Genomic DNA, 18,192 nt, shown 5'->3' on the forward strand with positions numbered 1-18,192 from the left:
GGCCTTCTCCTGTAGTCCCCAGCATCACAGATACCAGTTTTCAGCCAATTCAATTCAATCCACGTGATATCAAGAAACGACTGAAAGCACAGATACTGCAAAGGCTGTCGGCGCTGACAAATTGCTGGCAATAGTACTGAGGACTTTTGCTCCAGAATTTTCCACGCTCCTAGCTCAGGTGTTCCAGTACAGCTGCACCACTGGCATCTATCCATCAATGTGGAAAATTGCCCAGGTATGTCCTGTACACAAAAAGCAGGACAAATCCAACCTGGTCAATTACTGCCCCATCAGTCTACTCATTATCATTATTAAAGTGCTGGAAGTTGTCATCGATAGGGCTATCAAGCAGAATTTGCTTGGCTATAACCTGCTCAGTGATTCTCAGTTTGGGTTTCGCCAGGGCCACTCAGCGCCTGACCTCACCAGAGCCTTAGTACAAACATGGACAAAAGAGTGGAAATCAAGAGGTAAGAGTGACTGCCCTTGACATCAAGGCAGAATTTGACTGAGTATGGTATCTAGGAGGCTAGCAAAACTGGAGTCAATGGGAATCAGCGGGAAAACTCTCCACTGGTTGGAGTCATAGCTTGCACAAAGGAAGATGGTTGTTGTAGAGCAATCATTTCAGTGCCAGGACATCACTGTAGGAGTTCCTCAGGGTAGTGTCCATGGCCCAACCATCTTCAGCTGCTTCATCAATGACCTTATCTACATCATAAGGACAGAAGTGAGAATGTTCACCAATGATTTCACAATGCTCATCATCATTCGCGACTGCTCAGATACTGAACCAGTCCGTGTAGAAATGCAGCACGTCCTAGACAATATCCAGGCTTGGACTGATATGTGGCAAGTAACATTCGTGCCACACAAGTGCCAAGCAATGACTCTCTCAAACAAGAGTGAATCTAACCATCTCCCCTTGATATTCAATGTCATTCTTTTGGGCCTCCTTATCTCGAGAGACAATGGATACGCGCCTGGAGGTGGTCAGATTCAATGTCATTACGATAACAGATTCCCCCATTATTAACATCCAGGTCAAAGGCTAGGAATCCTGCGGCGAGTAACTCACCTCCTGACTCCCAAAGGCCTGTTCACATTCTACAAGACACAAGTCTGGAGAGTGATGGAATACTCTCCGCTTGCCTGGAAGGGTGGAGCTCCAACAACACTCAAGAAGCTCAACACCATCCGGCACAAAGCAGCCCATTTGCTTGGCACCCCATCCACAAACATTCACTCCCTCCACCACCAACGCATAGTGGCAGCAGTGTGTACCATCTACAAGATGCACTGCAGCAACTCACCAAGGCTCCTTAGTCAGCACCTTCCAAACCGGCCACCCCTACCACTCAGAAGGACAAGGGCAGCAGATGCATGGGATACCACCACCTGAAAGTTCCCCTCAAAGCCACACACTATCCTAACTTGGAACTCTCTTCCTAACAGCTCTGTTGTTGAACCTACACCTCAAGCACTGTAGCATTTCAACAAGGCAGCTCACGCAATGGCAATTAAGGATGGGCAATAAAAGTAGGCCTGGCCAACGATGCCTTATCCCATGAATAAATAAACAAAATAGATTCTAATATTTTCTCTATGACAGATGTTAAGCTAACTGGCCTGCAGTTTGCTGCTTTCTGTATCCCTCCCTTTCTGAATAAAGGAGTTACATTCACTAGTTTCCCAGGTCTGCTCTAATGCTGTCACACTGAGCATTGTGGAAGTGCTATACATCACAATAGAAAGTGTCCCCAGTTTGATGACAGGGCTTTTTCTCCACAAGAGCTGTCCATTGGTCACTCCTACCAATACTGGCATGGACAGATTGGTGAGGACATGGTCAGGTAGGTTTTTCCATCGTGTTGTTTCACGACACCCCTTCTACAGGCCCTGACTGCTAAATATATTCTTCAGGACTCGGTCAGCTTGATCAGTAATGGTGCTCCCGAGCCACGCATGGTGATGGGCATTGAAGTTCCCCACGCAGAGTACATGCCATTGCATAACCTTATTGTATCTTCCAAGCAGTGTTCCATACGTACGAGTAACTGAAATATCAGCTGAGATAGGGAAGTAGGTGGTAATCCCTGCGTTTGACCTGATGCCATGACCCTCCCTTTGTGGAGCAAGACATTCCCAGGAATGGTGACAGAGGAGTCTGGGTCATTGACTGCAAGGTATGATTCAGTGAGTATGACAATGACAGACTGTTGCTTGGCTAGTCTGTGGGACAGCTGCCCTAATTTTGACAGATCCAACTGAGCAGGACGCAGTTTGTGTCTTCATTATTTTCACTGATGAGATGTTCTTTCCAGGTCTTCTTTAACTTTTCTGTGGTGATTTCATACAACAGAGTGGCTGGCTAGGCGATTTTAGAGTACAGTTAAAAGATAACCACATTGCCGTGAATCTGGAGTCATGTGCAGATCAGATTTTTCTCTCCTTTCAAGGGCATTATGGGATCAAATGACAAACGATATGGAATTTATTTGCTGAAAAGCCCAGTGCTTTATCATCATTATTAATAGAAATGAGCATTTTATGCCAAATTCATTAATTAACCATACAGCTGCTATGGTAGGATTATGAACTTGTCTCCCCAAAGCAAGTCCAACTTATTGGACTATGAGCACATAGACATTGCCACTACGCTACAACCCCTAGCCAGAGTAATTGAGATAAAATATGCTTTCAATGTATTATCATATTAGAATGTGAAACAAATTACCATCGGTGCCTTTTGAAGTCTATTCAATCACAACAATTAAGAGGGAGTTTCGTAAACATTTGAAGACGATAAACGTTAAAGGAATGGGGAAAAAGGCAATAGAATTGGATCAGATTAATTCGGTGTGAAAGCAGCAGTGCTGCTGGCACATGGACAGAAATGGCAGTCCTATGTATGCAAATTTCTATGATACCTTGATATTGAATTCTGGGTGCCATTTAATTTCTTGATAGGTTTTCCTCTAGGTTCAGCCCTGATGGGAATGTTGCCTCCAAGATGAGATCCAATCTAGTGTACCAAATGAATGATACACCCATTACGATTTAAGTTCGTAGCAGCAGAAATGTTGCAGAGATAATTCTATGTGAATGGTCATTTCACTTGATTTTCAGTGGAACTACTGCAGGCAATGAATATAGTGCACGTCACAAGGTAAATGATATGCACTGCTGATACATATATCTGTAACAACTAGTAAGAGCTCGACTATTAGGTTATGAAGATATTGCACTATTAAGTAAGTGTAACCTGTGCAACCATTTTCTGTTAGCCATGGACCCAAGTTTGGCTACTCCATGTTTGCTGTACAGCTGTACATGGAAACAGAGGTTAGAGGTGGGGAATCAGGAGGAACTGGATCAAGGGTGGTAATTCTGTGAGAATTGAGACTGTGGTTACTTTGAAAAGGAGTAAAATGATTCATGACCCAGGGATCCAACTAAAATAGCGTTTGTCTTCAACAGCTATGTCACGACACATAGTTGTGTTTGGCCTATAGCTTACAATATGTAATCTTGGCTCAGTAACATTTGTCATGAAATTATTTTGGCTTGAAATTGCATTGTAAAATTCTGGGCTTACGTCAACAGATTGGTCTGAAAATCCTCACGTCAATGTTTTAGCAACTGGTTTATTTAAATTGAATAATATTATGGTGGCGTAATTAATCTAAGTATTCCAGATTAACTCTAGTATCCCATGTGGTAATTATAATGTGTGTTATTTTAACAGAAACATTAATTGGTCCATTAAATGAAGATATATTAACCTAAACGGAACTAGCGTACAAACAAGTTTAAGATAATGTTACACAATGCATTACAAAGCCTCTCCCGAGACTGTAATGATCTTGCTCAAACTCAATAACATTTCATTTTGACGTCGTGCTTCATTTCCAAATGAAATATCCAGTGTGTTTCCCGTTCTGTGCATAATTCACAATCGGTTCCTTTTTGTCTTCCTTGTTCCAATGAAAAAGACACATTTTTCAGCATTACCTCATAATTATAAGTCCTCATTCCCAGTATACTTCTAGCGTATATTTGCTGCCCCCTCCCATGGCTCTGATGTCTTTCAAATAATGAAGTGCCAAACCTGCAAACAATAATCCAACTTCGGTTTATCTAATGTGTTACAAAAATCAAAGGAACAGGAGTGTGACATTCAGCCCATCAACCCCGTTACGCCATTCTATTAGATCATGCCTGATGTGTAGCTCCACTCCATTTGGCTGATTTTTGCCTGTACTCCATTTACCGGACATTGCTCCTCATCCCTTGATACCTATATCTCACAACAATATATCCAACTCAGTCGTGACAGTTCCAACTTGCATAGTATCCACAGCTTTTTGGGAGAGAGTTTCAGCTTTCTACCACCCTCTGTGTGATTAAGTGCTTCCTGATTTCTCTCTTAAATGGCCTATCTTTAATTTTAAGTTTGTGCCCCTTGTTCTGGATTTCACCAAGAGAAGAAATAGTTTCTCTGTATCAGCCCTATTGAATCACTTTATCATTTTAAATACCTCAATAATGTCAACCCGCAACTTTCTAAGATCTGTAATAAATTTGAAGACCCTTTGGACTGTCTGTTCAATAGTTCGAAGCTGGCTGCATATTGGTAACAGTTATGTCTTTTATTTAAGTGTAAATGTAATTTCATGCATTACAGTATTCAAGCAGCAGTTTACAAAGTACAATTGAGAATTATGTTGTCCACTAATGTCTTTTGAGTAAAAAGCATGGCCCACTCCTTAGACTCTCTACTCACATTTGTGGATATATCTGTCTGGTGTCCTTCTTGGCCTTACTACACTGTGAACTACAGAATCCCTGTAGGATATAGTCCAAAAGCTGGAACTGCAGAGAAATCTATCCAAGCACAGACAAAGACAGGTCTGTGTTAAGGCAGAGTCCTTGGGACACCCTTAACTGTGTGTTGTTGTTTTTTTCATAAGCAAAAGCTTTTCTTGTACTTGTTTTCTGTTTCCAGGTTGTTGACACAACCTCGAGCGTTGAGGACAACAAAAGTTCGAACTGCAGATAAAACCCAGATGTGAACATACGTTCCCTAATTATAACGGATGGGAAGTAAATCGATTGCAATGAACCTACAGATTAGCGACATTAATATTAAACTGTAATCTATCAAAGCATAATGCTGAAGAATAATGAAAGAAAATTTTATTTGATTATATTTTAACAACTGACAAAAGTATGTGCATTACTGCAAAGAAACAGATAATAGATAAGGCTGTAGGCAGCTCTAAGTCTCACTGTTCTTTTTACCTTTTTTTCTCGCTATGCTGGCCACTTGTGATACTGCACCTGCCAGAGTCAGCAGCCAATCCAAAGCTGCGCACGTTTTGATGAACAGCAGCATAAGACAAATATTAAGAAACATTAAACTGTTACAAAGTCTAATCGTTCAAAATATTCTCATAAGCCCACATTCTTACAGAGCAAGGGAATACAAACCAATGTCTGCAATCTTTGTTCATAATTTACTCCTTTAAACCCTGGTGTTATTGTAATGAATCTGCATTGCAAACCTTACAAGAGCAGTATCTCTTTCCGAAGTTTCAGTGCCTCAAAGTGAATGCAGTAATCCAGATGGTGTTTGACCAAGGTTCTGTAAGACTGAAGCATCAATTCTTCTTTTTGTATTCCAATACCTTGAGTTAAAGATATTACAATAACGACAAATTCGATTAGCCATTATTTTTTGTACCTTTGCACTATCCGTTCGTGATCAATTACTTGGCAGGGGTTTTGGAACCAAGAAAAAATATCCGACAGGAATACCAAGGTAAAGAGAATACTTGGAGAAATAGATATTGCTAGAATAAGGAATAGCAATTTAATAGGTAGGGTCAGAGTAAGAGAGAAAGAAATAAAGTCAAAATCAGGGCTATTGTGCATGTATGTGAATGCGCAGATTGTGATAAATAAGATAGGTGAGTTACAGGTGCAGATTGCCATGTGGAAATATGAAGTTTTGGTTATAACAGGGACCTGGCTCAAAGATGGGAAGGACTGGGTGTTAAATATTCCTGGATACAAGATGGGCATGATGGTATTGATTAAGGAGTGCATTGCAGTGCTGCAGAAAGATGATGTTCCAGAGGGGTCGAGGACAGCATCTATTTGTCTAGAGCTAAAGAACAAAAAAGGTGCAGTTACATTGTTTGGTGTTGGCTGTAGTGGGAAGGAAGTAGAGAAACAACTTTTCAAGGAACTTACAGTGAGGTGCAAATATTATAGTGTAGTTATAATGGGGGACTTTAATTATCCAAATCTAGATTAGGATAGCCGTCAAGTAAAGGGGCAGTGAGGGGTAAGAGTTTCTAGAGTGCATTGAGGAAATTTTTCGACAGCAGTATGTTTCTAGTCCAATGAGAAAGGAGACATCAGTCGGCCTGGTTCTTGATAATGAGGTGGGCCAAGTTGGATCAAGTGTCAGCAGGACAACATTTCTGGGACAGTGATCATTGTATCCTAAGGTTCAGGCTGACTATGGGAAATGACAGAGAACAATCCAGAGTAAGAAAAATCAACTAGGGAAAGGCCAACTTCAATGGGTTAAGAATGGATTTGGGATGAATAAATTTGAGTTAAAGGCTGGCAGTAAAAACGGGAGCTGAACAATGGGATACCTTCAAAGAATAGGCATTTTGGGCAGTCAGTTGCCGCCTGTTGCAAAACCTCACAATAATGTAGTAACTCTATATATACTATTTTGATTACAAGAAATGTTGCGCAGTCTGTTTAGATTAAGCATTTTAAGACTTGAATTATTGTTAATTTAGTTTTCCCCAGAATCTTATTTTCAACCGGAACCATCGCAAGTGGATCAGCGTGGTGTTCAAACAGTAGGCATGTAACGCTTCGTGAATCACATAAGTTAATATGTAATTGATCCATGTTTAATGAAAACGGAACGCATGCACGGATAGAATGTTAGCAAAACATTATGGTGGTAATTTTAACAAATTTCCCTTGCTCCTTTAAGGCAAATGCCTTGCAGTATAAATATAAACAATGTGCGCTGAAATTCTAATTTACCTTAAGATAATAGCAAAAAAATCGTCAAAGAAAGCTGGACACAGCTTTATCAATTCTCAAAGCTTTTTTGAGGGCATTTTGCCCATTACATGCTTTCTAGTATTCCTTTCGCGTTTAAGCAAGATAATATAACATTTAGGAGCAAAAATACAGATCAGCAAGGCGAAGCTAGATGCCAAAATAGCAAACACTTCTACAGCTACCGTGTACTTCCCAGGAGAACTCACATAAGATGGAATGAATGTTATCCAAACGGCGCAGAAGATAAGCATGCTAAAAGTTATGTGTTTCGCTTCATTGAAATTATCGGGAAGTTGTCGAGCGAGAAAGGCAGCCACAAAACACACACAAGACAGAAATCCAATGTAACCCAGTACACAATAAAACGCAATTGCAGACCCTACATTGCATTCAAAAACTATTATTTCGTTAAAATAATCGCTGTTTTTCAGAGGATATGGTGGTGATGTGGTGAGCCAGATCGTGCATATTAAGCATTGCAACAAAGTAAGGATTAAAACGGTCAGTCGCTGCTGCGCTGGCCCAAACCACTTCATTATGTTGTTGTTGGGAAGAGTTGCTTTAAATGCCAGAACTACAATAATTGTTTTGCCCAAAACGCAAGATATGCAAAGAACAAATGCAATCCCAAATGCTGTGTGTCGTAACATACAAGACCAGACTGAGGGTTCTCCGATAAATGTAATAGAACATAGAAAACAAAGCATTAGTGCAAAAATAAGGAGGAAGCTTAACTCTGAGTTGTTAGCTTTAACAATTGGAGTGTCTCTGTAAGTGTAAAATGTAACAAATACGATTAATGTGATGCAACATCCAAGTAATGCCAGTGTCACCAGAATAATCCCCATGATCTCATAAAAGGATAGAAATTCAATCTCCTTTAGTATGCACTGGTCTCGCTGTGGATTGGACTTGTATTCTGTTGGACATGGAATGCACTCAGTTGAATCTAAAAAGATTGAAATTGAAAAATGTTGCATTCAGAAATCAAATGTGTGCTAGATTCTTATCAAATAAGTGAAGAGGTCTGACACATATCTTACCGGTAGTGTTACTAATTTCTCCTTGGGCACATTGTACACAATCAAAGCAACATTTGGGTTGCCCTATCCTTGCAGCTTTCCTCGTTCCTGGAGTGCAACATTCGGAGCAAATTGCTTTTGGAACCTTAGAATCAAAACGAAAATTGAATATTTCAGCGATATTGGAGTTTATCATTGACAATGTTGTTAAGGATATGAATGGTCCACTTTGCGAAAGCTGCTGACTATTTCATTTGCAGGAAAGACAGGAGCAGGTGTGGAACGTACAAGGGTTTTAGAGAGGAAAGTGAGGTTGGAGATGGAATGGTAGTTCACAAGAACAGGGGCTTAGGGTTAGAATTTATGCTTTATAAAAAGGTCAACGGTTGCAGTTTTTAAAAGGAAGCATAAAGTACCTGAGAAGAGGGAACCATATACAACGTCAGCTGACATGGTAGCCAGGAAGTTCAGCAACTTAGCGGCAATCACTAAAGAGAGCAGGAAATTGATCTTTTAGAAGAGATATTTGGGGTATGGGAGAAAAACTAGACTAAGACGTTGATTCAGGGTAAGGAAGTAGTAAGATTCGGGGAGATTTGTGGGAAATGAAAAAGAAAGGAAGAGGAGGCAGCTGAATGGCTGATCTCAATCTTAGAGGAAACTAATTTCATAAAATATTCACATCTTCAATTGGGGTTGAGATGGAGGGATTTAAGAAGAAAGTTGATAGCGGAGGGAAAAAAGCTGATCTGTTCATTGATCATCAGAATGATCCAAGAATAATGGCTGTGGTTGGTTGAGAAGAATGACGCCACAATGTATTTGATGTAACCCAGCCTGCTCTGGGGATCAACAGTTAAACGAGTTGCTTGTAGCCACATATGCCCTTCTCTGAGTCTTGAGGAAATAAATATAGGGCCACACGGTAGGGCGTGATGGGACGAAATAAAGTATATTTTTTGATATGGCATGAGCATGACAAGTGGAGCTAACATAGCGGTTAAACAAATTAATGACTGCAAATATATTGTGGCAAATGGAGGGACAGGATTGTAGCAGTTAGGAATTTGCAAGTCCCGTTATCTTAGACTTGAAGGGGTGTTTGTGTTCCACGGGTAGACACATATGCAAGTGGGATTTGATTAAGTAAAGGGGTTGTACGTGGTGAGGGATAGAAGGAAGTGGTCAGGGATGGTCATTGGAGTCTAAAAAAAATGGAGAATGAGAAGGTTGATGTGTTGTGAATTTGGTTCGGAGACTATGATGAATAAATTGGGCCACGTAGCACCCATTCTTGCTCCTGAGAAGACCAAATTGGAGGAGAGGATGAAAGTGCACGTTTCTAATCTGAAATTCGCCACCCGCCATATTGAGTAAGGACAAACGGGAGGCATCCTTTTTCCAGAGGTTCGTCTAATTGTTACGTGCAGGCATGTCATAAATATGTTTGTGAACATTCTGTTTACACTAAAATTATACTGGAACACCACAAACTACAATGTGCCATTGCGCTCAGCTGTACTGCAGTTATCCATGCAATTTCCTTACCTTTTTAATTCCAAATTTCTGCACTTCCTTCCTATTACTTCATACTTTTGTTTCTTCCCTTTAATTAATTCTTAATCCAGACTTTCTACAGCAATGCATTCGAAATTCTTGCAGCCTTTCATGTAATTACTTATTGGATTCACGTTTAACCTGATCAGTTTGATTTTAATAATGTTCATTTTTCATTATGTTACCATAGGGAAGAGTTATCCACGATAATTTTACCAATTCCCTTCACTTTTATAATCAAAGTGTACCTAGTCTTTCACCATAACTCGATTGCTTTCATTCCATGACTATACTTTTCCAAATCCATAATATTCTTCTTAAGACAGAACATACAACTATGCGCCCAGTATTGCAAATGAAAGCAGGCCAAGAGTCGTATCGCTGCAGTTCTACATGGTATATTTTGTACTTCAGGAAGCCAAGCATCTAATTGGTCTTTTGATGCTTTTTTATCGTGAGGTAATATTCAAATATCTGTATACTGTCTGCCCAAATCCATTAACTGCCCAGATTGCTGATTTACACAACAGTTCAGATCTTGCCTCAAAAGTATGCTGCCTCGTATTTTATTACGTTGAATTTCTTTCCTTTATGCCATCCACTGGCTGACTTAACCAGATGAAATTGCTTTTTCTCTGGAACTGTTCTGCTTTTGCCTTCGAGTGTGCTATTCCTCCAAACAAATCATTACCTGAAAACTTGCAAATGTTCCCCTTTAATTTCACATTTCAGTTATTTACATATGGAGTAAGAAGCTTGTACCCCTACTCTACTTGCCTCCTCCTAACAATCTAAATAATTATCTATTATAAAAACTCTGCTTCCTACTTCTCAAAATTATCTATGTCATGAGCTTGTCTCAGACTTCATGTACTATAGTAGAACCATATGAAAAGCCTTGTCAGAACCCAGACAGAACCATTATGGCCCCGATTTTGTGATCAGCCAAGAAGTGATCATGCTCACCACAGATCTTGAAGAAAGCTGCCCACAAAGATCTTGCAAGCTCTGTGGCATGGGATTTCACTTTCACGACGTCAGGTTGAATCTATTAGCAAGTCAAGACTATCTCCCGGCATTAAGCAACAGTGATGGAATCAAGCAGGGTAAACAGCCTGTCCCATTGGAGCATTCCCACAGATCACAAATCAGGAAGCACAAAACCACTGAATTTGTCACTTTCAGTTAAAATGGTAAAGGGACTGATATAAATAATGTAGACGTATACGTAGGATTAAGGTGGCAGATAAATATAATGAATACAGTTCAACAATCTTTAAAAATGCATGCTTTGCTTTTCTTCATGGGAAATTGTGACATTTCACAAATATATTATTAGTTTTTTCAAGGTTCAGCAGATATTATGCACTCATTTGGCGTTAAAACTGCAGTTACATCTCATTCAATAAGGTGTAACTTTTTCAAGTGCGTTTTGCAGTGAGACTAATAGTGTTCAAGGGCAAATTGATTGCAGTCTGTTGGGATTTCACCAGTGCACGCTCTGGGAAGTGATGAATCACTGACTAGGAATTCTGAGCAGGCACCAGCTGTTCTTTTAGGAGTGACTATTCTGAGGCAGAGCAGGGAAGTCCTCCCTGGTGTTCTGGCAAATATTTATCATTCAACCAACATCACTAAAAATACATTGGGCCTGATTTTCCACTAATAATGACAGTGAAGCTATCAGAATGTACTGCCTTTTCTCCTGGTATCCTGGCAAATCCTGGTATCCCCATTTGTACAGGTAAATGCGGATATCCAGCAGTTGCTGTCAGTGATTATAAACTTCCCATATGGTGTGTTGCTAAAGCCCCGACAGTCTGTAATCAAGTACCAAATATCAATTCACCAAATGGTCCAAAAGTCTACTTTTAGGCGATTAGTCCTACTATAGAAACCTTTGAAAAAGTTATACCTTCTTGAATATGCAACTTTTTGTACATCATGCTTAGCTCATAATTACTGCTGAACAGTCTCATGGTCCTGAAAAGCTCATTTTATATATGTGGAAAATCATATTTCTCCATTATGATAAAAATATATTATTAAAATGTTTCTGATAATCCTATATGTATGTCTCAATCATTGATTTTACTGTCTGTAAAACTGTAATTTAAAGTGTAAAATGCAGTGTATATTACTTCCTGGTTTGCTGTCTATGAGAATACGTTAATGTGAACGGCGTTTTACCCTGCTTGATGACATGTTGCTTGATACATGGACAACCCTTGACTTGACCAGAATCAAACCGCAGGCTGCAAAGGAGAAGTCCACGCCACAGACATCCTCGAGGAATTGTCAATGATGGCAAAATCTAGGCCATTAGCACATTGCTATTTGTGGGCCTTCTTGTGCGTTACTATCTTTTGGCCGTGGAGAACTTTGGGTAGGGTCTTGAGGTCCTGAAAATCACTATATAAATGCAAGTCTTTCTTTTTTAATATATCAAACTGAATAAGTCTTCACCAATGTACTTATAGAGTAGCTACTCATAGGGACGGGCGGTATTCTAATCCAATTGTCTGTCAACATTAGAATTCAATTTGGCTTCGAACTTCAAATAATTAATTATTAGCGGTATATTGGTAATCCAGTCCATTGGTGTGTCATTTTTCCTTTGTTCCTATTATCAATCTGATTCCAAGTATACTCTTAAACCTGAAAGGTACCGTGAAGATAAACACAGTGGCAGGCAATTCTGCTGTTCGTGCATTACCAATGTGTTCTCTGCGAGACATCTGTCCTAAGTTGTAGAAGCTTGGATATACTGTTATGATGATGGACTTGGCGTCATTTCTTTATATATATTTGGCCTAAGAGGTAGGTTATAAGCGGAATCTTAAAGGAGAAGAGAGATGTCGAGAGGTTCAGGAACGGATTTCATAGTTTGGGGCCTAGACCGCTGAAAGCAAGAGGGGGCTGAAGGAGATTACAGAGATAGGGCGAGATGACGCCATGGAATGCACAGAGTCGCGTAACCCACACCCCGGTCTGAAGCCAATGTCAGGTCGGGGTAGAATTATAATATGATATAATGAGTTATAATGCTCGCTCTGTTTACAAATAGACCCAGTTGAGTAAACAAATCCAAGATTCGAGATTCTTTATATGCATTGAGAATCCTCACCGTCGACTGGCCTCCACTCCATACGATTGCCTCCTCGGATAGTATAAACTTTTGGCCCGTGGGTGCAGCTCCGTCATATTGTCCAACAGTTACAATATCAGCACCGAGATCAGTCGCCTGCCAGTTTACGATGTCATATGTTGCCACCGGGTCGCCATTATTATCAAAATATATTTTTTCCCCGATCTTTGTCCTGAAGTTAACTGTTTTCATGTAATGTAGAAGCTAGATCAGAAATTCATAATGTAGTAAGAAACAACATTTTGACATTATTTCAACAAAGAGCTGGGTAATTTGGCCTATATTCATCCTTCAACCAGTATTACTGAAAGAAATTATTTGATCAATGCCACATTGCGTTTGTGAGACCGTGATGTGTTCAATTGGCTGCCGTTTCCGACATTGCAACATGAACTACACTTCAAATAGCTGCAAAGCCTTTTGGGACAGCCGGAGGTTCCAGAAGGTCCTCTAACACGTTTTCCTTTCATGCATGTAATCCTTGAAACATTGTTATATATCTTTCGTTACACATTCCATTATCATTAATATAAAATATTTGATTACCTTATTTTCATACAGCAGGTATTAGGAAAAGTATTTACCTGCCACGGTTGAAAGTTTGAAATATTTGCACAACTGTTATTAGAAAATGGTCCATTACCATTTTCACATGAGAGCATATCATGAAGAGCGTGAGCAACAGCATAAGTCGATTTATACACGTTGTATGTTACTCTGTACTCAGACACATCTGTGAAATCGTTGTGTGCCATATGTAGATTTTCTTTTCCAGTACATTTCTTAAACCACGGATCAGTTTTAAAGTTGTCCAACTTGTTTTCTGCGTGCCTTAATTTACAGCTGAACGCTCTTTCCCAAAACTCTTCCATTAAGGGGTTTCCCGGATATGCAGATGGGTGAGCCTGCATTAGAAATTCTTTCAATCCTGGCACATGTACTTTCCGAACCGCAATTCCAATTGTGCCAACAAGGAATAGTTTACTTTCTTCAGGGGGCAGAACCGTAGTGGTGACCCAAGCCTCGCTGCCTATCCATTGTATGCCAGTCACATTCTGTCGTGCAACTTCCTGTAGTAAAATGCTCATATCCGCTTGTGCAAGGAAAGCTAAAATAACTTTTGTGGAAGATCCCTTTATAATGTCTATAGTTTGAAGTAATGTCTCCTTCGAGTATGTAATGTGAAAAGACTCAGAGAACGCGATACAAATGCCGAGCTCTTGCACAGCCTCTGTAAATTCCTGCATCCCAAAATTACCATAGTCATCATCGCTTCTAATTGTCCCGATCCAGGTCCATCCAAAATGTTTTATAAGTTGAGCTAATGCTTTCACCTGAAAGTAATCGCTCGGAATTGTTCTAAAAAATGATGGATATTCATGTCTGTTGCTCAGGCATGCACATGTAGCGACGTAGCTAACCTAGAGGGAAAATGATATAAAAAATATAAATAAAATATATATCTGCAGTGAAAAGTACTTAATTCATGTTAGACGTATCATTTGTAGTATGTAAATGGAGTACTTTGGCACTTATAGTAATTTGCTGCAAGCATTTTATATAATACGATACTGATCGCTTATCTTTATTTATCATTGACAGGTTTTCTTCTCCGGTTCTATTTACAATTGTACATACGAAATCAGTCGATAAACTGAAAACGATGTATGAAGTTGGACGGGTTAAGTGGACAAGATGTTTTGTTTATCATTTTTATCTGAACCATTATAAAGCAAGTACCACTATTAGAATAAGTACATAAATATCACGCTAGTTTAAACATTTATCATGCTGAACGAAATGACTTTTTATAAATAACAACACGCTCCAACTCCTGATATAACACGTGTCAATGAGCAGTCCAATTAGTTCATAATACTTTGAACAATGGTATGTACAAATAGCACTGACAAACAGCTGAACACACAGCAGAGGAAAGGTTGCAATTTTAGCCAGACTTATGACAATGCTTTTGTGAAGAAAAAAAATCAGTTGCTTAAAGCAGTATTTTTTATATGAGTCGAACAGTGAGGAGTTGATTGGAAACGATCACTTACACGGTCGTTTCCCATTATTGTGCATTAGCTGTTATATTATTTATTAAACACCTTACCACAGGGATCCTAAATGGGGCGATTAAAGACGCGATTGCTAAGGTCTGTGATGATCCAGAATCACCAACAATAGCAGGAACCACGGGAGCTCGTTTGCAGGCAAAATCTGAAGATGTCGCTTCTAAGCTGTTTAGAAACTCAAAGGCTGCTTTTATTGATACAGCGGGCATGCCACAAGAATCATAAATCCAGTAACCCAGAGTAACGTTTGGAAGCAGATCTGGGTTCTTGTTGATTTCTTCTATTGCAAAGATCATCGTTATTGCAAAACGAAAAAGTCTGAACCGAAAGCTGCAGAAAACACAATTGTATATGAATGAAAAAGAGGAGTCTACGTTCCTTGGTTTCATAGATACGACAGACACAGTAGTAATATATTTTGAAGACGGGAAATAATTCTTAAGAACTCCAACCATAAAATAAAGCACAATTAGGCAGAAAACCGCATATTAGGATTCAGGTACGCTCTCATTTAGAAACACTATAGTAAGACAATATCCATTCTCCTCGAGACCTAAGATAATTTTTCAAAAATGAATTGTTTGCAATAGATAGGTATGATTGGTATCAACATCAGTTTCTCTGGTCTTAATTTAGTCTTGGCTGATATAATTTTCTTCACAATCTTTTTAGAGACGTCAATAAAGTGGACAAGCATGTATTCATTTGAGGCCGAGAATTCTAATGCAGAAATGACATCCTTGATCAATGGTATCTGCAATTGAAGCACATTGGCCAAGTAAGGAAAGCGAAAGAGATAGCAATAATTGCATGTAGCAATTTATATTTGCTCTCTTATGACAACCGTAAAATTGCTCACGAGTTGGGTGTACACATTAGATTTTTGTTGCAAAAGAATCACTGAAGTATTGGTGTTTTGAAAATATTATGATTTCTGCCCATTGGTGAGATTCCAAGGCTATACCTTTTCTTTTAGGCTTTCCCAATGGACATTTGCTGCAGATGGTGTCTCCAATGTATGCAGTTATAACAACAATAACTATTTGCCTACTTTATTACTAACGTCGGAAAATGTTCTAAGGTCCTTCAAGGAACGTTATCAAACAAAATCTGACATACAAGGGGATCCACAGGTGACCAAAAGTTTGGTTCAAGAAGAAGGTTTTAAGAAGCACCTAAAAGAATGAAAGTGAAGTAATGAGGCAGAGAGGTTTAGATAGGGGATTCGAGAGTTTAGTGCCTCCGCAACTGAAGGCATGGCCGCCAATGGTGGAGCGATGAAAATAGGCGATGCACAAGAGGCCAGAATTGGAGGAGTGCAGATACTTCAGATCGTTGTAGGGCTGTAGCAGGTTACAAAGATGGGGAGAGCTGAGGCTGTGGAGGGATTTGGAAGCAAGGATGAGAATCTTTTATAGTGCCTTTCACAACCACAGGAAGTCCCAAGGTGCCTTACAGTTAATGAAGTACTTTTGCAGCGTCGTCACTGTTGTAATGCAGGAAATGTGCCGCCGAATTTTTTATGTCCGCCTGAGAGGGAAGAGGGGGCCTTGGTTTAATGTCTCTTCAGAAAGACGGCATCTGCAACAGTGCAGCACTCCCTCAGTACTGCACTTGAGTACCAACCTTGGCTTTTGTGGTCAAGTCCCGGACTGGGACTTGGATACACAACCTTGTCACTCAAGGAAAGAGTGATACCCACGGAGTCGCAGCTGGCACAGCTAAAATCAAAGCATCGCTTAACCACGAGCCCATGTAGGGGCGATTGGTGAACTGGACTTAGTGCCATCTGGGATATGGACAGCAGGGTTTAGGATGAGCTTAAGCTTATGGAGGGTGGAATATGGGAGGCCGGCCAGAGTGCTGTAGAATACAGACGTCTAGACGCAACAAAGCCTCATCAAATTTCACTACAGCTCGCCAGACTAGTTCACTTTAATTGCCTACAAAGGAAAATCAACTTGAGTATGTTGCACCTGCATCAACTGTATGGGAACAGGTGGAATAAATCCTCTAGTTGCTTCTGGAGAAATGATAAACATATTCGGAAAGAATGGGTGTCGGATTTCGCTAGCAATATCACAGAAGTTATCATAAATAATTACAAGTTTCTGCAAAAGGCATTACCAAAGGAGTGCAGAGAACAACCAGGATACTTCTTTACCCCAATTTGCATACTACACGAACATCACCGTACAAATAAATATTGGAATTAGCTTTAATAGGGCAATAATTTCGGTCAGAATGAGTGCGGTTTATCTCCTTCAGCTATCAATTTTTCAGTGTGAGCTCAGTCAGTGAACCCTGAGATTATATTCACAGGACCCTGCTTTCACGGAGATACACAAAAACAGGTCTAACAGAAGAAACTGAATGACGATTAGGATTAATTGTAACGATTCGGAGCACTGGGACCACAGTACAGGCAATTATCAGCTAATTTAACGTAACCCAGGAATCAAATTTCAGATGTTTCTGTTCTGTTAACCCTGTTTTTCTCTCCGCAAATGCTGTCTGACCTGCTGACTATTTTCAGCATTTTCCGTTTTTGTTTCAGGCATATTCGTCGTTTCTTTTAAATTCACACAAGTTAGCTTGAAGGTGCCAAATAGTAAGAGCCCATTTGCAATTTTTCAATCCACTGTGATTCAAGGTTTCATCAAACATTAATTTTCACAAATCGCGGGTGACCATCGAGCCGTAATGCATAATGCAAATGTTATTTTTTCCATCATTTCCAATTTACTTCATAGAATTGCATTCAAATGACAAACCCTGTAATCACTCTTTAATCATTCATGTATATAGAAAAACTACTTCGAATTCACCAACAGCTAATTTTGCAGTGGTATATAACAGTAATCAGCAAATAAGATTAAATGAAACACAAGAAGAAAACTACAAAGTTTTACTAACAGTGTGCATTTTACCGCTTTTGGTTGGATTCTGAAGGAGAAATCTTTATCTTCCACATCGACGTGGACACTGAAAACTCCGCCCAGAACGATGTCAGCGTCCTTCGACAACCCCAATAAGTCCAGCTTTCCCCAACGTTTGCACTTTGGTTCATCTGCCAACCAGACAGAGGTAAGAACAGATAATAATAGCACGGAGGACAATAGCCAGTCCATCTCTGTTAAACGTGGACTGCTGTTATGACAAAGTACTGTATTGGTCGCCGTCTTTATATTGTGTTGGAAACTCAAAGTTTCCTAACGTTTGACCTCGTGCTTCGTGTATCTTTAACCAATTAGCAAAAAGTCTCAAACTGAAATCAAGTAGCAATTGG

General features: G+C 39.8%; 1 protein-coding gene across 2 annotated transcripts; it reads right to left on the minus strand.

Moving 5' to 3' along the window:
• Positions 1–7,136: 7,136 nt before the first annotated feature.
• Positions 7,137–15,220, minus strand: LOC137374957 (extracellular calcium-sensing receptor-like). 2 transcript variants are annotated; one of them, XM_068041571.1, is made up of 5 exons: positions 14,942–15,220; positions 13,443–14,249; positions 12,808–13,032; positions 8,145–8,268; positions 7,137–8,050 (listed from the first exon to the last, which is right to left on the minus strand). In XM_068041571.1, exons 1-5 carry the CDS (start codon positions 15,197–15,199, stop codon positions 7,137–7,139), a joined length of 2,328 nt encoding a protein of 775 aa, XP_067897672.1. In that variant the 5' UTR covers positions 15,200–15,220. The 2 variants fall into 2 exon arrangements, with proteins under 2 accessions (XP_067897672.1, XP_067897671.1); XM_068041570.1 differs by having other exon boundaries at positions 13,413–14,249; positions 14,942–15,199.
• Between the last annotated feature and the right edge of the window lie 2,972 nt (positions 15,221–18,192).

Source organism: Heterodontus francisci, chromosome 11 (genome assembly GCF_036365525.1).
Source record: "Heterodontus francisci isolate sHetFra1 chromosome 11, sHetFra1.hap1, whole genome shotgun sequence".
NCBI lineage: Eukaryota > Metazoa > Chordata > Chondrichthyes > Heterodontiformes > Heterodontidae > Heterodontus > Heterodontus francisci.